This window comes from Lolium perenne, chromosome 2, assembly GCF_019359855.2.
Source record: "Lolium perenne isolate Kyuss_39 chromosome 2, Kyuss_2.0, whole genome shotgun sequence".
NCBI classification, from domain to species: domain Eukaryota; kingdom Viridiplantae; phylum Streptophyta; class Magnoliopsida; order Poales; family Poaceae; genus Lolium; species Lolium perenne.
In genome coordinates this window covers 217,454,639-217,478,803 of record NC_067245.2, presented here as the reverse complement: position 1 = coordinate 217,478,803, position 24,165 = coordinate 217,454,639, and the positions used below count along the sequence as shown (strand labels likewise).

At 44.2% G+C, this 24,165-nt stretch overlaps 2 protein-coding genes across 2 annotated transcripts; one reads left to right on the top strand and one right to left on the bottom strand.

Moving 5' to 3' along the window:
- The first annotated feature begins 20,187 nt into the window (after positions 1-20,187).
- Positions 20,188-22,715, top strand: LOC127334873 (cytosolic invertase 1). The gene is made up of 4 exons (XM_051361415.2): positions 20,188-20,828; positions 20,999-21,430; positions 21,535-22,108; positions 22,185-22,715. Exons 1-4 carry the CDS (start codon positions 20,412-20,414, stop codon positions 22,478-22,480), a joined length of 1,719 nt encoding a protein of 572 aa, XP_051217375.1. The 5' UTR covers positions 20,188-20,411; the 3' UTR covers positions 22,481-22,715.
- A 172-nt stretch (positions 22,716-22,887) lies between these two features.
- LOC127337256 (protein ALP1-like) lies at positions 22,888-23,918 on the bottom strand. Its single transcript, XM_071825594.1, has 3 exons — positions 23,369-23,918; positions 23,070-23,318; positions 22,888-22,955 (listed from the first exon to the last, which is right to left on the bottom strand). The coding sequence occupies exons 1-3, from the start codon at positions 23,916-23,918 to the stop codon at positions 22,888-22,890; spliced, it is 867 nt and encodes a 288-aa protein (XP_071681695.1).
- Positions 23,919-24,165: the final 247 nt, after the last annotated feature.

Sequence of the window (24,165 nt, the reverse complement as noted above, 5' to 3'; positions counted from 1 at the left end):
GGTTTAATAAAAAACCTAAGCTGTCGTTCCTTAAAGTTTGGGGTTGCGAAGCCTATGTAAAGAAGTTACAACCGGACAAGCTAGAGCCCAAAGCGGAGAAATGCGTCTTCATAGGATACCCTAAGGAAACTATAGGGTACACCTTCTATCACAGATCCGAAGGCAAAATCTTTGTTGCTAAGAACGGAACCTTTCTTGAGAAAGAATTTCTCACTAAAGAAGTGACTGGAAGAAAAGTAGAACTCGATGAGATTGACGAATCTTTACTCGTTGATCAGAGTAGCACAGTACCGGAAGCTGTTCCTGTACCGCCTACACCGGTAACAGAGGAAGCTAATGATAATGATCATGAAACTTCGAACGAGGAAACTACTGAACCTCGCAGATCGATAAGGGAACGTGCCACTCCTGATTGGTATGATCCTTGTCTAAATGTCATGATTGTGGACAACAATGATGAGGACCCTGCGACGTATGAAGAAGCGATGATGAGCCCAGATTCCAACAAATGGCAAGAAGCCATGAAATCCGAAATGGGATGCATGTATGATAACAAAGTGTGGACTTTGGTAGACTTACCTGATAGCCGCAAGGCTGTCGAGAATAAATGGATCTTCAAGAGAAAAACAGATGCTGATGGTAATATTACTGTCTATAAAGCTCGACTTGTCGCAAAGGGTTTCCGAAAAATTCAAGGAGTTGACTACGATGAGACTTTCTCACCTGTAGCGAAGCTAAAATCTGTGAGGATTTTGTTAGCAATAGCTGCATTTTTCGATTATGAGATTTGGCAGATGGATGTCAAAACGGCGTTCCTTAATGGAGACATTGAGGAAGAGTTGTATATGGCACAACCCAAAGGTTTTGTCGATCCTAAAAATGCTGACAAAGTATGTAAACTTCAGCGTTCAATCTATGGACTGAAGCAAGCATCAAGAAGTTGGAACCGACGCTTTGATAAGGTGATCAAAGACTTCGGGTTTATACAGTGTCATGGAGAGGCCTGTATTTACAAGAAAGTGAGTGGGAGCTCTGTAGCATTCCTGATATTATATGTAGATGACATATTATTGATTGAGAATGATATAGAACTATTAAGCAGTGTAAAAGGTTATTTGAATAATAGTTTTTCAATGAAAGACCTTGGTGAAGCATCATATATATTAGGCATCAAGATTTATAGAGATATATCAAGATGCCTAATAGGGCTATCACAGAGTACATACCTGGACAAGATTCTAAAGGAGTTTAGAATGGACGAAAGTAAGAAAGGGTTCTTACCTATGTTACCAGGCAAGGTCTTGAGTAGGACTCAAGGACCGGCTACGGCAGAAGAAAGAGAAATGAGAGTAATATCCCCTATGCCTCGGCAGTAGGATCTATCATGTATGCCATGCTATGTACTAGACCGGATATAGCACATGCTGTTAGTTTGACTAGCAGATATCGAAGTGATCCAGGAATGGAACACTGGACAACGGTCAAGAATATCCTGAAGTACTTGAAAAGAACTAAGGATATGTTTATTTGTTATGGAGGTGACCAAGAGCTCGTTGTAAGCGGTTACACCGATGCAAGTTGGAACACTGATCCTGATGACTCTAAGTCACGATGCAGGTACGTGTTTATATTGAATGGTGCTGCGATGGTGGGCAAGCTCGAAGCAGTGCACGGTGGCGAAGTCTTCAACAGAATCAGAGTACATAGCGGCTTCAGAGGCTTCATCAGAAGCGGTATGGATGAAGAGGTTCATTGTAGAGCTCGGTGTGGTTCCTAGTGCATTGGACCCACTAGTCATCTACTGTGACAACATGGGTGCCATCGCAAATGCACAAGAACCAAGGTCACACAAGAGGCTGAAGCATATCAAGCTGCGTTACCACTCGATTCGTGAGTACATCGAAGATGGAGAAGTAAAGATTTGCAAAGTACACACTGATCTGAATGTAGCAGATCCGTTGACTAAAGCTCTCCCTAGGGCAAAGCATGACCAACACCAGAATGCCATGGGTGTTAGGTACATTACAATGTAATCTAGATTATTGACTCTAGTGCAAGTGGGAGACTGTTGGAGATATGCCCAAGAGGCAATAATAAAAGTGGTTATTATATATCTTTATGTTTATGATAAATGTTTATATACCATGCTATAATTGTATTAACTGAAATATTGATACACGTGTGATATGTAAACAACAAAGAGTCCCTAGTATGCCTCTTAACTAGCTTGTTGATTAATGGATGATTAGTTTCATAATCATGAACATTGGATGTTATTAATAACAAGGTTATATCATTGTATGAATGATGTAATGGACACACCCAATTAAGCGTAGCATAAGATCACGTCATTAAGTTATTTGCTATAAGCTTTCGATACATAGTTACCTAGTCCTTATGACCATGAGATCATGTAAATCACTTATACCGGAAAGGTACTTTGATTACATCAAACGCCACTGCGTAAATGGGTGGTTATAAAGGTGGGATTAAGTATCCGGAAAGTATGAGTTGAGGCATATGGATCAACAGTGGGATTTGTCCATCCCGATGACGCACAGATATACTCTGGGCCCTCTCGGTGGAATGTCGTCTAATGTCTTGCAAGCATATGAATAAGTTCATAAGAGACCACATACCACGGTACGAGTAAAGAGTACTTGTCAGGAGACGAGGTTGAACAAGGTATAGAGTGATACCGATGATCAAACCTCGGACAAGTAAAATATCGCGTGACAAAGGGAATTGGTATCGTATGTGAATGGTTCATTCGATCACTGAAGTCATCGATGAATATGTGGGAGCCATTATGGATCTCCAGATCCCGCTATTGGTTATTGGTCGGAGAGAGTACTCAACCATGTCCACATAGTTCGCGAACCGTAGGGTGACACACTTAAGGTTTGATGTTGAAATGGTAGAACTTGAATATGGAATGGAGTTCGAAGTTTTGTTCGAAGTCCCGGATGGGATCCCGGACATCACGAGGAGTTCCGGAATGGTCCGGAGAATAAGATTCATATATAGGAAGTCATTTTATAAGATTTAAAATGATCCGGAAGATTTCACGGAAGGTTCTAGAAGGTTCTAGAAAAGTCCGGAAGGAATCACTAAGGAAGGAGGAGTCCCGGAGGGACTCCACCTCCCCATGGCCGGCCAACCCTAGAGGGGGGAGTCCAAGGTGGACTCCACCAAGGGGGCCGGCCACCCCCCCCCCCCCACATGGAAGGGGGGAATCTGAAAGTGCATGGAGCCCCCATCTGTGGTTTTGGTAATTAATGAAAATCCCTATGGACTAATGTTTGCATTGAGTTATATTTGTAGGAGTTGTCCATAGGCAATTCTTGAACCATATGTTGGCTTCAAGGTTGCAATAAGAAGAAATTGATGAAGGATATCAAGTGTCAAGTATGTCTTGAAGATGAAGATGAAGTGAGCCCTCAAGTTACTTCAAGACATCAACATGATGAAGAATGAAGAAATGATGTGCAAGTTCAAGATGAGCCATCTCGAAGAGATCCTTTGCTTGAGTCTTGCCATCCATATGGTGATCATGGATATGTGAAGATGCGCCGAAGAAGAAGCTCTCCCATGGTGGATTATGGGGGAGCAATCCACATGGTGGTCATGTTTATGTGAAGATGCACCGAAGAAGAAGCTCTCCCATGGTGGTTTATGGGGGAGCAATCTACAAGACTTCGTCAAGCAAGCACAAGCAAGAAAGGCGTTCCATCTTGTTGAGGTCAAGATCGTCGTCATCAAGCTCAAGTGGAATGCGCAAGTATAAGGTTTGCTCTTGATAGGGTTTCTTTCTCACCTGTCTCATAGTGTAGTTGGAGACCGGTTTATAGTTTAGTTGCCGTACTATCAAGAGGGCTCTCGAGTGAGTAACTCGATCGTATCGTTCGGAGAGAGCTCAAACCTTTGCATCCTTGCATCATCTTTCTTGGTTATTATTTGGATCTTATCCATGTGATGATTTAGAGCTTGTGCTTATTCTCATGACAAGCTCTAGTTCATCAAGGATGGTTTTTGCACGGGCAACTTGTTGCATTTTCAAGATTGGAGGTTTTACCGGTATGTCTTTTTTAGATAGGTCAAACCTTTCATCATTTGTTTCTATCCTCCCTTGTTGGACTATGATGGTTTCCTGCATGATCTTGTAGAGCTTGTTCCTAGCTTTAAAATAAGCCCAAGATCATCAAAATCGGAGTCCGGATGCTAAAGTTATGCCCGTTTCAGTTTGATGTTTCTCCCAGTTTTCAGGGGGGCGGATATTCCGGCCCAAGTTTGGGGCGGATAATCCGGCCCCCCGGAAAAATCCGGTTTTTGGACAAATCCGGGCAAATATCCGGCCAAATGTCCGGCCCCCATCCTGAGAGCAGTTTTCTCATGTCCTTAGCCGTTTTTTGGGCCCCGGATATTTTGCAAATATCCGGCCCGGAAAATCCGGCCTGAGCTGACCCAAACGGTCATATTTCGATGGGAGGGGGTATTTAAGCCCCCCTTCTTCCTCCTTGGGCAGCTACCTCTTCCCCTTTGTGCTCTCCACCATTGTTGACCTTGAGAGCTTCCCTTTCCCTCTACTCATCCTATGCTTCTTGAATCTTTTTGAGGGAAAAGGGAGAGGAGATCTAGATCTACATTCCTACCAATCAAATCCCTCTCTTTGTGAGGGGAATCCACTAGATCTAGATCTTGGAGAAATTTGGTGTTCCTCCTCTTATTTGTTCTTCCTCTCTTATTCCCCCAATAGCTTTTGTAGCTTTGTTGGAATTTGAGAGAGAAGGACTTGAGCATCTTTGTGGTATTCTTGCCATTGCATTTGGTGCATCGGTTTGAGTTCTCCACGGTGATTCGTGGAGGTGAAAGCAAGAAGGTTGTTACTCTTGGGTTCTTGGAACCCTAGACGGATTCTAGGCCTTTGTGGTATCTTAGTGGTGTTCTTGGGGACTCCAATTAAGTTGTGGAGAATCTTCAAGGGCAAGGCCTTTGTGGCATCTTTGTGGTGTTCTTGGGGACTCCAATTAAGTTGTGGAGAATCTTCAAGGGCAAGGCCTTTGTGGCATCTTTGTGGTGTTCTTGGGGACTCCAATTAAGTTGTGGAGAATCTTCAAGGGCAAGGCCTTTGTGGCAATTTGTTGGAAGCCTCCAATTAAGTTGTGGAGATAGCCCCAAGCTTTGTGCGGGTTCGGTGACCTTCCTAAGGTCCCATAGTGGATCGAGGACATCCCTTTTGGTGGGAATTCTCGAGGAGAATACGGTGGCCCTCGTGCATTTGGAGTGACTTGTCCTCCACACCGCTCCAACGGAGAGTAGCACTCGCAAGAGTGTGAACTTCGGGCTACATCGTTGTCTCCGCGTCACTTCGGTTATTCCTATACCCGAGCTCTTTACTTATGCACTTTACTTTGTGATAGCCATCGTGCTTGAAGTTATATATATATCGTGCTATCACATAAGTTGCTTGTCTTGCTTAGCATAAGTTGTTGGTACACATAGGTGAACCATTGCTTAGAATAAGTTGTTGGTGCACATAGGTGAACCATAGTTTATAGGCTTTGGGCTTGACAAAGTAAACGCTAGTTTTATTCCGCATTTGTTAAGCCCATCTCGTAAAAGTTTTAAATCGCCTATTCACCCCCCCCCCTCTAGGCGACATCCGTGTCCTTTCAATTGGTATCAGAGCAAGGTCTCTCATTCTTAGGCTTCACCGCCTTGAGAGTAAAGATGTCGGCTAGATGATTAGTGCACGATAACACTCTTATATTAGATGGCACAAATTATGATGTTTGGAAAATTTGCATGCTTAGTCATTTTCGGGACATTGACCCTCATATGGAGAAAATTGTAGACATAGGTTTTTCTCCTCCTATGGATTCACAAAATCTATCGTTAGAGGATGAGAAAAATTTATATCTCAATTCTCAAGCTTCTTATGTTCTTATGAATGCTTTGAGAGATGTAGGTCTTTTTCCATACTTGCCTTTTTGGAGCGCTCATGAATTATGGACAAAGATTCAAGATAAATATGATGTGTCCAATATTATTAAGGATGGTTGTATTGCTTCCACTTCCGGCCGTGATGAGGTCTCATCTTCTTCCACTTCACCAATGTGTGGCAAGACACAAGGTAATGATATGGTGAGTGGTGATGAAAATTGCGATGTTGATATTGAGCTTAATATTGATGATTCTTCATCTCTATCTCATTGCAATGCTTCATCTATGGACATAAACACATATAGCACTATAAATCATCTACATGCTTGTGTTAATAGTCCTTGCATATCATGTGTAAGTTTGTTGAATAAATCTCAAGATGATATGCTTTCTTTGTCTTGTGACCATGATAAAAATGCTTTTATTTCCTCTAGTTGTTATGTGACTAACAATGTAGAGGAAACCAACAATTCTATTGGTCAAGACAAGATATTGAAAGGAGCCTCAAGTAACTCCTCATCTTTATCTCACGGCCCTCATATATGCCTTATGGCCAAGGGTTCCACGGTACCTCCTACCATGGAACCTAATATTTCTCGTGGTGATAAGGATGAGGATGAATATGAAGAAGAGGATTGGGTTGTCTCTCTACGCGATAAGGGTAAGAGTGTATTCAAGGTTCTTTACAAAGATAAAATTGCTAGCTCTCACTTCTTTGAAATCTTGACTACCGCTATTGAGAGCCAAAAACTTATTTGGATGCATGAGAACACCATTGATAAAAAGGGTGCTCTTGAACGAGAGTATGCCGATGATGTAGCATCATTAAAGAATGAACTTGAAGAAGAACAAACCATTAAGGAAGCTCTTGAGGAGACCTTTGCTCTAGAATTGTCTAGAGAAAAGGAAAACCATGATAGAGCTCTTGAGATGGCAAATGAACTAAAGCTAAAAAATGATAAGCTTGTGTTTGTTAATACTAAACTCCTTGAGGATTTTGAGCAACTCAAAAAGGGCTCAAGGGTCATTGAGAGTGCGCTCACCAAACTCACCGAGTCGCATGAGCAACTTAAAGCTTATTATCTAAAAGAGCATGCCAACTTGCCTTCTCCTATTGCTATTGATAATGATGTTTGTGCTACTAACTCTACTTCCTGTGAATCATTTATCTTGAAGGAGAATGTTGAGCTAAGGGCTCAACTTGAGTTGCTAACTAGAAATTATGGGAAATTGGAAGAAAATCATGGAAAGCTTTCTAGCTCCCATGAGGATCTTCTAGCTTCTCATGATAGGCTAAAGTTAGCTCATGAGGCTATCATATCAAAGGCAACACCTTGTGAGCCTCATGTGGATACTAGCACTACTACCCAAAATGCTATATTGCCATGTGCTAGTCCTAGTAATTCATCCACTCATAATATTGCTAAATCTTGTGATGAATTATCCTCCTTGCCTTGTTGCTCTAACAATGAAGGTTCTACCTCCTCAAGTACTTGTGTTGTTACTAACCATGTAGAGGAAATCAAAGAGCTCAAGGCCCAAGTCACCTCTTTGAAGACCGACTTGGTAAAGAGTCATGAAGGGAAATGCAAACTTGACACGATGTTAAGTGTGCAACAATCCCCCAATGACAAGAGTGGACTTGGATTCAAATTCAACAACAAGAAAAAGTCCAACAACAACAACAACAACAAGGGCCAAGTACAAGTCAAAGACTCGGCCAAGATTGTTTGCTTCAAGTGCAAAATTGAAGGGCACCATGTTAGATCTTGCCCTTTGAAGAAGAAGCAAAAAGGGAAGCGGCCTCAAGCTCAAACTCATATTCAACCTCAAGTTGAAGAAATGTCACTTCCCAAGAAGAATCAAGCCAATGCTCCCATTGTGGAGAAATCTAGTGAGAAGAAGGAGAAGAAAAGAACTTGCTACATATGCCGCGAGAAGGGCCACATCTCCTCCTTTTGCACTATTGGTACCTCATCCAACTCTATCACCGTTGATGATATTTATTCTCTTCGTAAGGATGAGGGTGGCAATGTGTTTGCCAAATTTGTTGGTGCTCAAAGTGGTGTCAAGAAAAGAACCATTTGGGTTGCCAAGCCTATTGTGACTAACCTCTTAGGACCCAACTTAGTTGGGGACCAACAATCCAAAACTTGATCAATAGGTGCTTGTTGGAGGGCATTGGAGACTTGGCTACATCATGAAGAATTAAGGGATCTTCATCATTTATATTATCTCAAGCCAAGTCTTTTGGTTATCTTACTTCTATCATACACCCAATGTTCCTCCTTGCGGTAACATGTGCTCAACTCATTTATATTGAAAGTTACTCGCCCCTTTGCATGTGTTAGTTTTGTTCCTAACATGTGTTTGTATATGTTGTGCATCCTACTTGTTTTTCTTGAGAAATCAAGTCTATGTATGTTAGGTTGCACACCATGTATTTGTGCTTGTGTTGGAGCCTCTTTGCATCTTGTTGTATCTTATATGGCTCTTATGAGAGATTAATGGACTATAACATTTTCGGGGAGTGATATGCCTTTAGGAATTTCACAATCCTAACAATGTGTGTACATGAGGAATATCACTTAGAATTGATATTGCAAGATTATCTAGTCTCTATGTGGTATGTCATCTTCATGAGAAATTCAAATTCTAATGTCCATTAATATCTCTAGTTGGATCTTATTTGCCTCTTGTGAAAATAAATTTCTTATCACATTATGGGGGAGTAATAAGCTTTGTGCATATTACAAGCCTAGGAAATGTGAACATTTGAGGTTGTGTCACATAGAATTGATATTGTAAATTGTCTCTCATATGTGACATGTTTTCTCAAACAAGTTCCAATTTGCTTAAATGGCTTCATTGCTAATATCTTTGTGGATCTTATTTGTGAAAGTTTTTCTTGGCATGGTTTTTCACAATGTGTCCCTCAATACATTTTTGGAAAACCATGTGCTTCAAGTCATACTATTAATTGCTTTGCATGTTGGTATGAATGCTATTAATTGCTTTGCATGTTGGTATGAATACTATTAATTGCTTTGCATGTGGGTATGAATACTATTAATTGCTTTGCATGTTGGTATGACTAATTGAAGCTATCAAGAAACTCTCTTTGCATGTTGGTTAACTCTTATCTTTTACCATATGCTTTATTTGGTGTAAAAATGATCTTACATATACTTACAAACTACCACCGGAAAATATTTCCTAATACCTCTTGTCCTAGGACAATTGGCAATCTATTATTGGGTAGAAATTTATTGATCATATTTACATTGGCTCTTGTGTTTAAATTGTCTTATTTATGGCCATGAATGTGTTGTGCTTTGACTCCCATGTGTCTTCCTTGCATCTTATGGATCTAATTTGTCTATTCAAACTTTCTTAGCATTTTAGTAGATTTAGGTAGCGTGATGATCCTAGTTTTGTGCATTTAGTATTCATATGCAAAATCCTAGATAATGCACTAATCTTGGGGGAGCTCTCCTATATTTGTTAGAATGCTTAACATCTCTTGATCTTTATCAAAAATTTGGTTTTGGGAGTCATAAATTTTCTTTTTGGTACTTTGTGCCATCATAAAAAGTGTCGAGGGTTTGGTTTATTTGTTGGAACCTTGCTCTCTTGGGAGTTGGTTATCTCATTCCTTTGTGCTTAGGTTTAATTAGCTTCTTATAATGAGATAAGTCTTTGGAGTCAATCTTGTGTTGATTTGATTCTTTGATATAATTTGGACAACCATTGTCTCTTGGTTTATTTGGTGTTTTGTCCAAATTGTATCTTCCTTTGGTTCTTGAAAGTATTGTGCATGCATATTTAATATATGTATATCTTATGGCATGTGTCACTTTCTTTGATCCAATATATAGGGTAAACTCCATCAAATCCTAATTTGACTAAGATGTGCATGAAATTCAATTCCATATCTATATGCACATAGAATTGTGGAGTTTGTCCTATATGTTGTAGTGTGTCTAACTACTTCGGACCCAATTAGTTTGGGGACCATTTTGTACTTACCTTTGTGTTAGGTACAATGGATATGCATTGAATGCTTGTCTCATTCTTGGAAAGAAGTGGTGACTCAATGGTAACGTGAGGCAAGCTAGGATGATCAACGAACACATATCTACTACATCCACACCAATGCTATCTTGGTAACAAGTATCTTCTCATGCATACTTTTCTTGTATCCAACCTTATGGTTGCATCTTGGCATGAATCTCTTGATTTGCAAATGTTGTGCTTCTTGCAAAAGTCTTAATGAAACCTCTTTATTGTGAATGTGAGTAATTTGAGATGAGTGCATTTGTTGGGAAGTATTTTAAATCATGCTCATGATTCATCCATCCCAACTATGCCTATCTAGCAATTTTGTTGCATATCAATTCCTCAAGGCTCTCACATGTGCAATATAGATGAAAGTGCAAATTTAGTTACTTCTTTTGGTATCCCCGTTTGTGATACTTGTTGCCTTTCTCAAATGCATCCCAACTATCTTCTATCCCTTGTTGATATTTGTGATGTATTTTAGTTGTTTGTGGTTGAAGTTCATGAATGTAAAATAAGATAAAATTGAGCCTTTGGCCATGCTATTAAGCAAAAATTCTTATTGGTATATTGCATGACTTCGTCTTGAATATCATACTATTTTTCTTGCGTATCTATTTTATGTGTGCATGTTTCTTTGTGGATAAATATCTTTGTGATATTGCCCACTTAGAGAAACTTATACACATAAGAGATGATACATCTCCTTTTGATATCTTATTTATTTATTGCGTGTTGATTGGTCATGCTAAGCAATATAATTCATTGAAGACTATGATGATGCTTTTTGCTCATCCTTGTAATAGTCTTATAATATGCTTTATCATGCGTTTCACATATCCTCTTGGTTGAGCCTTTTTATTATGGTGCCTCTTACTTGTTGCTCAACTATTTGTTTGTTGCAAGTGTTAAGCTTATTTCTCTATCTATGATCTATTCCAAATGTTTGTGTTTTAAATGGTAATGAGGGAGTGAGGATTCCATGTTATGCTTATTGTATTCAAATACAACATTTTAATTTATGCATGTACCTTGGGGAGCTTCCTCATTTAATTTAGAGCACTATCTTTTGGTGATCATTAGAGTTTGATTCACTTGGTATATTTTGTTTTTGAATGATATTATAGGAGTGATGATTCCATGTTTGTGCACTTTATACTCCAATGCAAATTGTCTTGTTTTGTGCACAAACCTTGGGGAGCTTCCTCATATTATTTAGAGCAATCTTCTTGATCTTATCATAATATCTATCTTTCTTTTGGTATCTTCTTTGTGGTTCATTTGGTTGCTTGCTTCATTTGTTGAAGCTTCTTGACTTTGTTATCTTTTTGCAATCTTTGATCCTATCTATGGTGTGATTCCTTCCGAATATTCGTAATTGGATATGTGCATTTGATTCCACTCAAATTATGAGAAATGCACACGCTATGGAGGAACTCTCACTATATTGGCCTTCTAAATTTTTCACCCATTTCGGCAATTGGTGCCAATGGGGGAGAAGTTTGGAGGGTTTAAGGGAATTTGGTTATGTCTTTGCTTTGTGCTTAAGCATGTGCCTTTATTGCATTGCATCTTGTTGCTTTGCATAGTTGAATATTTAGAGGAAACTCCACTAGGCTTTGAATGCCAATATATGCAATGAAAGTCAAGATCATTCACACATGCATATATTATGGGGGAGTTTGCTCTATAGATTCAACTTATTTGTTACTTAAATTCCTTATATAAACCCTCTCAAAGAGATTGTCATCAATTACCAAAATGGGGGAGATTGAAAGTGCATGGAGCCCCCATGTGTGGTTTTGGTAATTAATGAAAATCCCTATGGACTAATGTTTGCATTGAGTTATATTTGTAGGAGTTGTCCATAGGCAATTCTTGAACCATATGTTGGCTTCAAGGTTGCAATAAGAAGAAATTGATGAAGGATATCAAGTGTCAAGTATGTCTTGAAGATGAAGATGAAGTGAGCCCTCAAGTTACTTCAAGACATCAACATGATGAAGAATGAAGAAATGATGTGCAAGTTCAAGATGAGCCATCTCGAAGAGATCCTTTGCTTGAGTCTTGCCATCCATATGGTGATCATGGATATGTGAAGATGCGCCGAAGAAGAAGCTCTCCCATGGTGGATTATGGGGGAGCAATCCACATGGTGGTCATGTTTATGTGAAGATGCGCCGAAGAAGAAGCTCTCCCATGGTGGTTTATGGGGAGCAATCTACAAGACTTCGTCAAGCAAGCACAAGCAAGAAAGGCGTTCCATCTTGTTGAGGTCAAGATCGTCGTCATCAAGCTCAAGTGGAATGCGCAAGTATAAGGTTTGCTCTTGATAGGGTTTCTTTCTCACCGGTCTCATAGTGTAGTTGGAGACCGGTTTATAGTTTAGTTGCCGTACTATCAAGAGGGCTCTCGAGTGAGTAACTCGATCGTATCGTTCGGAGAGAGCTCAAACCTTTGCATCCTTGCATCATCTTTCTTAGTTATTATTTGGATCTTATCCATGTGATGATTTAGAGCTTGTGCTTATTCTCATGACAAGCTCTAGTTCATCAAGAATGGTTTTTGCACGGGCAACTTGTTGCATTTTCAAGATTGGAGGTTTTACCGGTATGTCTTTTTTAGATAGGTCAAACCTTTCATCATTTGTTTCTATCCTCCCTTGTTGGACTATGATGGTTTCCTGCATGATCTTGTAGAGCTTGTTCCTAGCTTTAAAACAAGCCCAAGATCATCAAAATCGGAGTCCGGATGCTAAAGTTATGCCCGTTTCAGTTTGATGTTTCTCCCAGTTTTCAGGGGGGCGGATATTCCGGCCCAAGTTTGGGGCGGATAATCCGGCCCCCCGGAAAAATCCGGTTTTTGGACAAATCCGGGCAAATATCCGGCCAAATGTCCGGCCCCCATCCTGAGAGCAGTTTTCTCATGTCCTTAGCCGTTTTTTGGGGCCCGGATATTTTGCAAATATCCGGCCCGGAAAATCCGGCCTGAGCTGACCCAAACGGTCATATTTCGATGGGAGGGGGTATTTAAGCCCCCCTTCTTCCTCCTTGGGCAGCTACCTCTTCCCCTTTGTGCTCTCCACCATTGTTGACCTTGAGAGCTTCCCTTTCCCTCTACTCATCCTATGCTTCTTGAATCTTTTTGAGGGAAAAGGGAGAGGAGATCTAGATCTACATTCCTACCAATCAAATCCCTCTCTTTGTGAGGGGAATCCACTAGATCTAGATCTTGGAGAAATTTGGTGTTCCTCCTCTTATTTGTTCTTCCTCTCTTATTCCCCCAATAGCTTTTGTAGCTTTGTTGGAATTTGAGAGAGAAGGACTTGAGCATCTTTGTGGTATTCTTGCCATTGCATTTGGTGCATCGGTTTGAGTTCTCCACGGTGATTCATGGAGGTGAAAGCAAGAAGGTTGTTACTCTTGGGTTCTTGGAACCCTAGACGGATTCTAGGCCTTTGTGGCATCTTAGTGGTGTTCTTGGGGACTCCAATTAAGTTGTGGAGAATCTTCAAGGGCAAGGCCTTTGTGGCATCTTTGTGGTGTTCTTGGGGACTCCAATTAAGTTGTGGAGAATCTTCAAGGGCAAGGCCTTTGTGGCATCTTTGTGGTGTTCTTGGGGACTCCAATTAAGTTGTGGAGAATCTTCAAGGGCAAGGCCTTTGTGGCAATTTGTTGGAAGCCTCCAATTAAGTTGTGGAGATAGCCCCAAGCTTTGTGCGGGTTCGGTGACCTTCCTAAGGTCCCATAGTGGATCGAGGACATCCCTTTTGGTGGGAATTCTCGAGGAGAATACGGTGGCCCTCGTGCATTTGGAGTGACTTGTCCTCCACACCACTCCAACGGAGAGTAGCACTCGCAAGAGTGTGAACTTCGGGCTACATCGTTGTCTCCGCGTCACTTCGGTTATTCCTATACCCGAGCTCTTTACTTATGCACTTTACTTTGTGATAGCCATCGTGCTTGAAGTTATATATATATCGTGCTATCACATAAGTTGCTTGTCTTGCTTAGCATAAGTTGTTGGTACACATAGGTGAACCATTGCTTAGAATAAGTTGTTGGTGCACATAGGTGAACCATAGTTTATAGGCTTTGGGCTTGACAAAGTAAACGCTAGTTTTATTCCGCATTTGTTAAGCCCATCTCGTAAAAGTTTTAAATCGCCTATTCACCCCCCCTCTAGGCGACATCCGTGTCCTTTCAGAATCCCACCCCAAGTGGGATTCCCACCTTGGGTAGGTTTCCCTACTACATGGAAGGTTTTGGGTTGGGGTCTTATTCGAAGACTTGTAGTCCAACACTTGGGGGTTCCACCTATATAATGAGGGGCCAAGGGGAGGGGGCCGGCCACCCCAAGACCACAAGGTGGCCGCACCCCCTAGTGGCCGGCGCCCCCCTCTCCCAAACCCTAGCCACCCCTCTCTCCTCCACCACTCCCGCACGCTTAGCGAAGCTCCACCGGAGTTCTCCACCACCACCGCCACCACGCCGTCGTGCTGCCGGATTCAAGGAGAAGCTACTACTTCCGCTGCCCGCTGGAACGGGGAGAAGGACGTCGTCTTCATCAACATCGAACGTGTGACCGAGTACGGAGGTGCTGCCCGATTGTGGCACCGTGATCAAGATCTTCTACGCGCTTTTGCAAGCGGCAAGTGAACGTCTACCGCAGCAACAAGAGCCTCATCTTGTAGGCTTTGGAAATCTTCAAGGGTGAGTCTCGATCATCCCCTCGTTGCTACCGTCTTCTAGATTGCATCTTGGCTTGGATTGCGTTCTCGCGGTAGGAAATTTTTTATTTTCTATGCAACGAATCCCTACATTTTGGTGGCTAGCGCCCGTGGATTTTACCTCTCTTTGTTCGAGAGAAATCTTGTGCCCCCTATATGTTTTCTTGTTTCATATTCATTATTTGCTTGCGCGTTTATAACACTTTATGTTACATGTTAACGCTGAAGTGGTGATATTTAAAACCCTAACGTAAAGTGGTGGTTTTTTAAAACCCTAGCCGCAGTTGTGGTCGTCTTTTGAAATTTTCTTTCCTCACAGTATACTCGTTTGCTCCTTAACTCTAGTGTTGTATCGTTATCTATCCCCATTCCCCAACCTCGGTGAGTCGCTGCATGTTCTTGTACGAGAGAAGATATATACTATTCGATGAATAAGACGCACACGACGAAGTTTGACCGAGAAAATTAAGCAAAAAAACAAAATCATGGTTATATTGTACGTAATTAGTACTAAAAACAATTTTAAATAATGCTAATTTTATACCAATAATTTTATATTTAGAGTATTTCTTGAAAAAAGCACGAAAAACGAGGATATCTTATTACTAGAATGGAGGGAGTCGTTAATCAAGATGATCATATTTAGCCTCGTGGGGTAAAAAAAACGGGTGGCTTCAGCCGCTACGTGCATCATTGTTTTCTATCAGCTGCGTCAAGGCGTGAACAGCAACGAGGTTCCCAGCCGAACCGAAGTGACAAAGAGTTAACGATTGGACCTCTCCGCGCGAGTCTCATCCTCAAGAGCGCGGCAAGCGTCGCTTTTCCTTCCATAAATAGCCCAAAACATCTTCACAGGCAGTGGCCACCGTTTGCGAGTGATTAACCAAAAATTCCGGCACGCCATCTGCGTCACATTGCTCCTTCGCATCCAGTGTGTTACAATCGGAACAGCCGGACATGAACGACTTTCTCCTAGTCTCTGATTCCACATGCATTAAGAGATGTAAATTTGGCCAATCATACTTTGTTCTATACACTGCTAGCTTGGTCATATTCTAACAAGTTATGAAAAACTTAAAATGTATGCTTTAGCACAAAAATTACTCTGAGCGCTATGTTGGAAAAACAGTACCAGGCATGAACGTTGGCTCTTATCACATACTCACGTTATATATTGATCTAATTCTTCCTCGGTTAAATAAAGATTTTGGAACGTAAGACCATTATCGTTATGCGCATAAAAACACTAGCTCCAAGTGCTATGGTATGCAAGTGTTTTTGACTCAGCTGCATATCTGCAATTCTCTGAATCTGTACCTCCATCTATGTCGTCCTACATTTAATTGGAATGCACGACTGATAACAAGATCATTCTGCCCGCTTCTTCTTCCAAATGATTTGTGTTTCTTTTTCAACAATGATTCAGGGGTGGCATGGTCCTTCTTTTCTTCTGTGCGCCTCATTCACTCTGAACCCACACGACCGTGACTCGTGGACAATTATTTAGTTCGATTATATATGAACGAGAGCTAAGAGAGCAATAATGTGATGTGGTGCCGCAGCCTGATCATGTATTTTGATATCAATTCATATCTAACAGCGTAGCAAAAGAACTTCATATCTAACAACTTTCTGAGTGCAACTGTTCTAGTACTATCCTGAAGCTGAAATTTTGTTCTTGGCGGGCTAAATCGTAGAGAGATAAACAACTGTGCAAGATGCTTAAGCGGAGATCCGGTGTTCTTCAAGGTGAAGGAACTAGATCTGTTCTACCAGTTGTAGAACCGCAGCCGTCGTTGAATGCCATGGCAACCAGGCTAGTACCTATGGCGTGCCATGATAAATGCTTTCAACCTGCAAAACAATACTCCCTCAGTCCCGTTCATATGGCTTGCACGTCTCTAGGTTGCAAAACAATACTCCCTCTGTCCCGGTCCATGATATTTTTTTTTCATGTTATACAATTGATATAACGTTGGCCAAATTAACAACTTAGAAATATGTGCAAGCACTATGAACTGAAATGGAGGTACCTATTATTGTTTTGCAGGTGTGAGAAGCTGCCACGGACAGAGACCCTAAACCCTAACATGGATTGATTTTTCCAATGGCGTGACAATTAAGCTAGAGGAGTCACACGAATTGATCTCCATAATCCATGCAAGTCTTGTTGAGTGTAAGAAAGAAAATGCAAGTGTCGTTCCCTTACCATGAAAATGTAAATACCTTGATATATTGTCGGTTTGCTCGTCTATATTGTACAAATAAAAGGAACAAACAATGGTTGATAAGATAGTCTTCCCAAACTCATTGGGCACCACCTGTACCACTTTTCACGCCTATGATTTTCTTTGCTACGTTGGATACCCTAGAGATCGGGCTGCCTAGGGTCGGCTTTATTTTTTTTTCCTTTTTCTGACCTCTTTTCATGATCTCAATATAAATAACTGTTTCGACCTAATCGAATGGCAGTGTGACTATCTGCACCCTAAAATAAGATAGTCTTTCTCGCATGCATTTCACGTCATCTGGAGAAATCTAGATAAATAAATATAATAGTTTGCTCAATAAACCCGAGGGAGCAGTGTAATATCTTGCCATTAATGATGTTATACATATAACAATATGTTGTTTTCTAATTTTTCAAGATAATGATGATTACAAGATGGCATGCCAAACAATATACTCTTAGATAACTGTCTTATCTTTAATTTGAATAGATCACCCCGTAGTTAAGATAATGCAAATTACGTTTTTCTCTCTCTCTCTCTTTTATACACCATCAATCATCTGACATATGTGGCATCACTAGGATAGCACAAATACTATACCAGTGCGTAAACTGTAGATTCTCCTACAAATGGTGCTCGTATCTATCGGATCACATGCACCTACATTTAATTTAGTCTACAATAATTCAAATACGAGTTTTTGTCATAAATTTCTAAAACAATAATAGTTACACAAGTCAAGTCACATTCATAACAGAAATCCATCCCAAGATAATAGTATATATTTTTTTTGTTGGAAAACTACGGCGGGCCACAAGTCCGACCGGAACCATTACTATAAAATAAACTAGAAAAGTATTTGTAGAACCAAAGGGCGCACATAAAACCAAAATCAACATCGAACAAAAAGCCGGTCATGAAGTGGGAAGAAAGAAAAAAACTATACATCTGAGGCTAAGTGGGCAAAGATGAATAGATGATAACCCAATCTTGCATAACTGATGAATATATACGCTATATAGGATCGATCACTGATGAACATCAGAAAATTCATGTAATGAAATTGTGCATTGCATGTTGCAACGGGGCGGAGCAATAGACAACACTGAAATAACCGAACAAGGTAAGATCAAGAGAATAATACTACAAAAGTAGCTCGAGATTTCAAATATTAGGATCTGTATCAAAGTGAAGGGAGTACTACTCATTTTCTTTTCAAATACAAGGCACGCCCGGAAAATTCGGTCCAACGATCATGCTAAAAGAGAGTGAAATTTGGGAAGAAAATCCTATACGACCCTTGGTGGCTGGGTCGTATGCTTCCATGGCTGGACCAAGTCCTCCGTCTGACACCTGGTAAAAACGAATCTCAATGCATATGGTTTGTAATTCCCCAAAACACAGCTACTAAGGGCATCTCCAGCGGCGCAACGCATTTCAGCGTCCGAAAATGTTCATGCGCGTCCGTTTGCGTCGGCCGAAATGGTCAAAATCGACCGCGCGTCCGTTTGCGTCGTTGGGTGGCTCCAACGGCACGACGCATTTTTTGCTCGAATTTCCATTTTTCTATAACATGAAAACATAATTTACATGGTTGAATACATGGAAATAAACCCTAAACGCCTGCGCCTACTGCTTCTCCTCATCGTTGTCGAGCACGATGAGCTCCGGTACCACCCACGGCTAGTTTGGAACCGGTCGAACGTACGCCGGGCGCGCCGGCGGTGCTGGAGGTGGAGGTGCCCAGGGTTGCGGCGTGCCGGAGGTGGAGGCGCCCAGGGTTGTGGCTGTGGCAGAGGTGGAGGCGCCCAGGGCTGTGGCGGAGGTGGAGGCGCCCAGGGATGTGGCGGCGGTGGAGGCGCTCAGGGGTTGTACGGCGGCGGTTGTGGCGTGGCCGAGTCCTGTAGCGCCAGTCGTAGGGCTTCATCCTCCGACACGGCCGGAGACATGAAGCCGGTGGCGTACCGGGGCAGCGGCGGCTGCACAGGTCGGTCGTTCTCGGAGACGAGGACGCCGAGCTTCGCGATCTCGTCGTCCGTCATGTTGTCCGGGTACTCAAACTTGCGGCCCTCCGCTATGGCCAGCTGCCATTTCTGGAAGACGACCGCGACGTAGTCGTCGCTGTCGTCCTTGACCTCCTTGTTGTGGTATGAGTGTGGTGGAGGTTCCATTGCAACTGGATTTATATTCACACAGGATTCACTACAGCAGGACATACCTTTGGTAACACAGTCTTGTGTTACTACATGTCCAAAACAGAGTTACTAGGACAAACAGTAACACAGTCTTGGCTGCATCGCAGGAAGAGCTAGGCGGCGCTACGGTGGAGCTTGTGGCGGCTAGGGTTTGCTTGGAGGAGTGGATGAAGAAGAAGAAATCGCGTCCTCTTTATATAGGCCGGAGGCAGGAGACGGCCGCGGGACGCGTGCCGTCGCCATCAACTTCGTTGGCGGAGGTGGGCGGCGGCCGCTCGGCAGCCGAGGCACCGCCATTAACGTGGCGCAGACTGCCGAAGCGACGCAGCGGCGCCATTCGCTGGCGCGCCTGAGAAGATGCATCGACGCAGGGTCGCTGCTAGGCAGGCCCGACGAAACGTCCGCCAGACGCGAGCGGACACTTTCGGCGTCCGCGCAACGTTCGCAGAGACGCATCTGAGGCGCATATTTGGGTTAGGTTTGCGTCGCCGTGGATGGCCCGGTCACTTTACGTCGCCCCGCTGTAGGAGGGCCCAGACGTATTTTCGGTCATGACGGACGAAAACGGTCGCTCAGCATCCCTTTGCGTCGCGACGCGCCGCTGGAGATGCCCTAACTGGAATCGGGGAGGAAGGGGCTAGGTGCTTTGAGATTCCTTTTCACCACGTGTCAAACGCAAAACTTGGTCCAACCATGGGAGCGAACGACCCAGGGTCGTATAGGATTTTCTTCCTGAAATTTGGTTCAGAAACTCAAAACCCTCCAAACTGAAAATCGTTGAGAGGAGGGGTCAGCACTTGGTCATCGCTCATCACTCGTAGGCCCTGACAACCGAGCACTTCCCCAATTCCCCAAGCACGCACCCGGCGAACCACAGTCCCGCATGGTCATCATGCCAAGTCAGCACACGCCCCCACAAAATCCGAACGCCAATACCCACAGGTCCCCGCCACGTGGGCCACCGCGCTTCCCGTCCCCACACGTCATTCCCAGGAATCCTATATGTAAACCAGTCCGGAGCTCGAGCCGAGCAGCAGCAGCATAGTAGCACCGCCCAGGAACCCAACTCCGGCGAGAGAGCTCCTATATCAGTCACCTGCATCATTCCAGCGTCCCTTTTGGTTGCCTCCCACCTTTACTCGCCGCCGTATTGGCTTTTCGTTCGCTGCGCGCGCGGCCGCTTCTCTTCTCTATCATCGGGAGTGTATTCTTGACGCGCGTGCAGCAGCCACGGCGACCGCGGCGGTGTGCGAGATGGAAGCGCCGGGAGGCGGAGCGGGGCCGATGCCGACGCCGACCACGCCGTCGCACGCGTCCATAGCGGACTCGGACGACTTCGACCTGTCGCGGCTGCTGAACCACCGCCCGCGGATCAACGTGGAGCGGCAGCGCTCCTTCGACGACCGCTCGCTCGGCGACCTCTACCTCTCCGCCATGGACAGCCGCGGCGGGTACATGGACAGCTACGAGAGCATGTACTCGCCGGGCGGCGGCCTCCGCTCGCTCACCGGCACGCCGGCCTCCTCCACGCGGCTCTCCTTCGAGCCCCAGCTCCTGGTCGCCGAGGCCTGGGAGGCCCTCCGCCGCTCGCTCGTCTGCTTCCGTGGGGAGCCACTCGGCACCATCGCCGCCGTCGACAGCTCCTCCGACGAAGTCCTCAACTACGACCAGGTAACGACATAGTAGCAACATGCAGTACGCATGTAGTACCTGATGATTCTTTGACCAGTTCTCTCTCACGACAACTGTTTGGCATGTCTCCTGCTGCAAAAGTTGCTTCTTGGATTGTACTAGCTAGTATTGCTATTACTAATATTTTTCTGGATTTTTTGTGTGTGCAGGTGTTCGTGCGGGATTTTGTGCCGAGCGCGCTGGCGTTCCTGATGAACGGGGAGCCGGACATCGTGAAGAACTTCCTGCTGAAGACGCTGCTGTTGCAGGGGTGGGAGAAGCGGATCGACCGGTTCAAGCTGGGCGAGGGCGCCATGCCGGCGAGCTTCAAGGTGCTCAAGGACCCGAAGCGTGGGGTGGACACCCTGGCGGCGGACTTCGGCGAGAGCGCCATCGGGCGCGTGGCGCCGGCGGACTCCGGGTTCTGGTGGATCATCCTGCTCCGCGCCTACACCAAGTCCACCGGCGACCTCACCCTCGCCGAGACGCCCGAGTGCCAGAAGGGCATCCGGCTCATCATGAACCAGTGCCTCGCCGAGGGGTTCGACACCTTCCCCACCCTCCTCTGCGCCGACGGCTGCTGCATGATCGACCGCAGGATGGTAATGATCTGCTCGTGTCATTGTCGACGCAGCTAGCTGAATTAAATGGGCATGATAATGGCTGATTGCTATCGTGGGATGGATGGGGAAATCGTGCTGTGCAGGGCGTGTACGGGTACCCGATCGAGATCCAAGCCCTCTTCTTCATGTCACTGCGGTGCGCGCTGCTGCTGCTGAAGCCGGCGGCGGAAGGGAACGGCAAGCAGGACGACGACATCATGGAGCGGATCGTGACGCGGCTGCACGCGCTGAGCTACCACATGCGGACCTACTTCTGGCTCGACTTCCAGCAGCTCAACGTCATCTACCGCTTCAAGACGGAGGAGTACTCCCACACCGCCGTCAACAAGTTCAACGTCATCCCGGAGTCCATCCCGGACTGGCTCTTCGACTTCATGCCCTCCCGCGGCGGATACTTCGTCGGCAACGTCAGCCCCGCCAGGATGGACTTCCGGTGGTTCGCGCTGGGCAACTGCGTCGCCATCCTCGCGTCGCTCGCCACGCCAGAGCAGGCCGGCGCCATCATGGACCTCATCGAGGAGCGCTGGGAGGACCTCATCGGCGAGATGCCGCTCAAGATCTGCTACCCGACCATCGAGGGACACGAGTGGCAGAACGTCACCGGATGCGACCCCAAGAACACCAGGTGGAGCTACCACAACGGAGGATCATGGCCAGGTAAGCTAGGCAGTATTCTCGAAGCTCGATCGGTTTCAGTACCGCGATTAACTTCTTCACTGTTTAATTTGTGCAGTGCTGATCTGGCTCCTGACGGCGGCGTGCATCAAGACCGGGCGGCTCAAGATCGCGAGGCGGGCGATCGACCTGGCAGAGGCGAGGCTGGGGAAGGACGGCTGGCCGGAGTACTACGACGGCAAGCTCGGGCGGTACGTGGGGAAGCAGGCGAGGAAGCACCAGACGTGGTCCATCGCGGGGTACCTGGTGGCCAAGATGATGCTGGAGGACCCGTCCCACCTGGGCATGATCTCGCTCGAGGAGGACAAGGCCATGAATCCCGTGCTCAAGAGGTCTGCCTCGTGGACGGTGTAAAATGATGATCGATGACAGTCGATCGGTGGCCCTTGATGTGATGCTGGTCGGAAATGTAACAAGGGGGAAGGAATTAATTTTTGGGTTTAGCAATCCTGTATGTACTCCCTAATCGAAAAAAAAAACATGTTTTGGCTGTCTCCCACTTTTGGAACTCAATGTGTGTATGCGAATGTCCAAGAAATAAACGGGCGTCTAAGAAATGACATTTCGGTTTTGGGTTTCATCGTCACAACTCACAAGGCTACATTAATATTTGGCGGATCCGTGTGTTATCCATCTTGTGTTCTAATCTAACTTTGTTGTATGTGTATGTTTTAGATATAGGACCAAAAGTTTATCAAAACCGGACGCGCATTTCGTCAGGACGTCATGGCGTCGGACCATATCTCCCACTGTCCATTGCATTAAGGCCCCCTTTGTTTGGGCTTTGGATTCTGAGATTCTGCTATCAATCCTGATTCCTGAGAATCAGCTGTGATTCTTGATTTATGGAATCAGAAGCAGTCTGTTTGTTTACCCTGCTGTGGGATCTGAGAATCAGAATCTGTGTGTTTGTTTACTTTGCTGTTTGGACAGCTTTACGGACCGTAATTAATGTAAAATGTATGTAAAGATGCCATATGCAATAAAATACGCCACTTCATCTTTAACACACAAAATGCACGCTCAATGACATTGCGTAGCAACGAATGAGCATGGTTAAAGATTTCCTTTTTACCATTGGGGGGGGGGGGGTCACCATGGATAAATTCTGGCACATGGTATTTTGTCGACTTGTATGGAGCTAGATACCCCTCACAATTTGGATAACCCGAATCAACAAGATAGTACCTACCTGAAAAAACATCACGTGTATTGTTATGTAATATAGTATTGTAATGTTACCTTTCGGCGGGTGTGGAAACTTGGCTGCATACTTCACCAAAGTGTCCTTAAATATCCTTGTGTCATGTGCCGAACCTGGCCATCCCGCAACTACAGAGGTGAATCTCATATCAAAGTCGCACACTGCCATGATATTCTGTGTTGGATACCCATGCCGACCAACATGGTTCACTATCCCATCAGCTGGAACAACCACAGGGATATGAGACCCATCAATTGCACCAATGCAATCATCAAAGTGAGGAGAAAATCTAGAATCTCGAAGCCTTTCATGCACATCTCTGAAGTCCGGATCTTTTGGCTTAATAGTATCTACAACCATCTTGTTCAAGCACTCTAGGACATGGTTGAATTTCCTGTGTATTACCTCGATTGACCGCTTGAACCGATTCTCCACTTGGCTAACGGATTGAGGACCACCAACTATCCACAAGAACATACCCAAGCACTCCTCTGAGCTCATGTTCCTTGTTGACGTCAAACCATAATTTTGCACAAGAGTCTCATGCAATCTATCAAAACACGGTCTGTACATTCTAAACAATCTCATGCAATCTATCAAAACACGGTCTGTACATTCTAAGAAATCTATAATTTTGCTCGGAAATCACCTATTTTGCTGATTCTGGGATTATGGTTCTCTATGTGTATATTTCTAGAATCAATTCTACACAATCTGAGTATTATAGGAGCTGTTTGTTTCAGATTCTAATTCTACAACAGCTAGAATCTAAGAATCAAGAATTTAAGCCCAAACAAAGGGGTACTAAGAATTCAAGATTGATGATTCTGTTTTG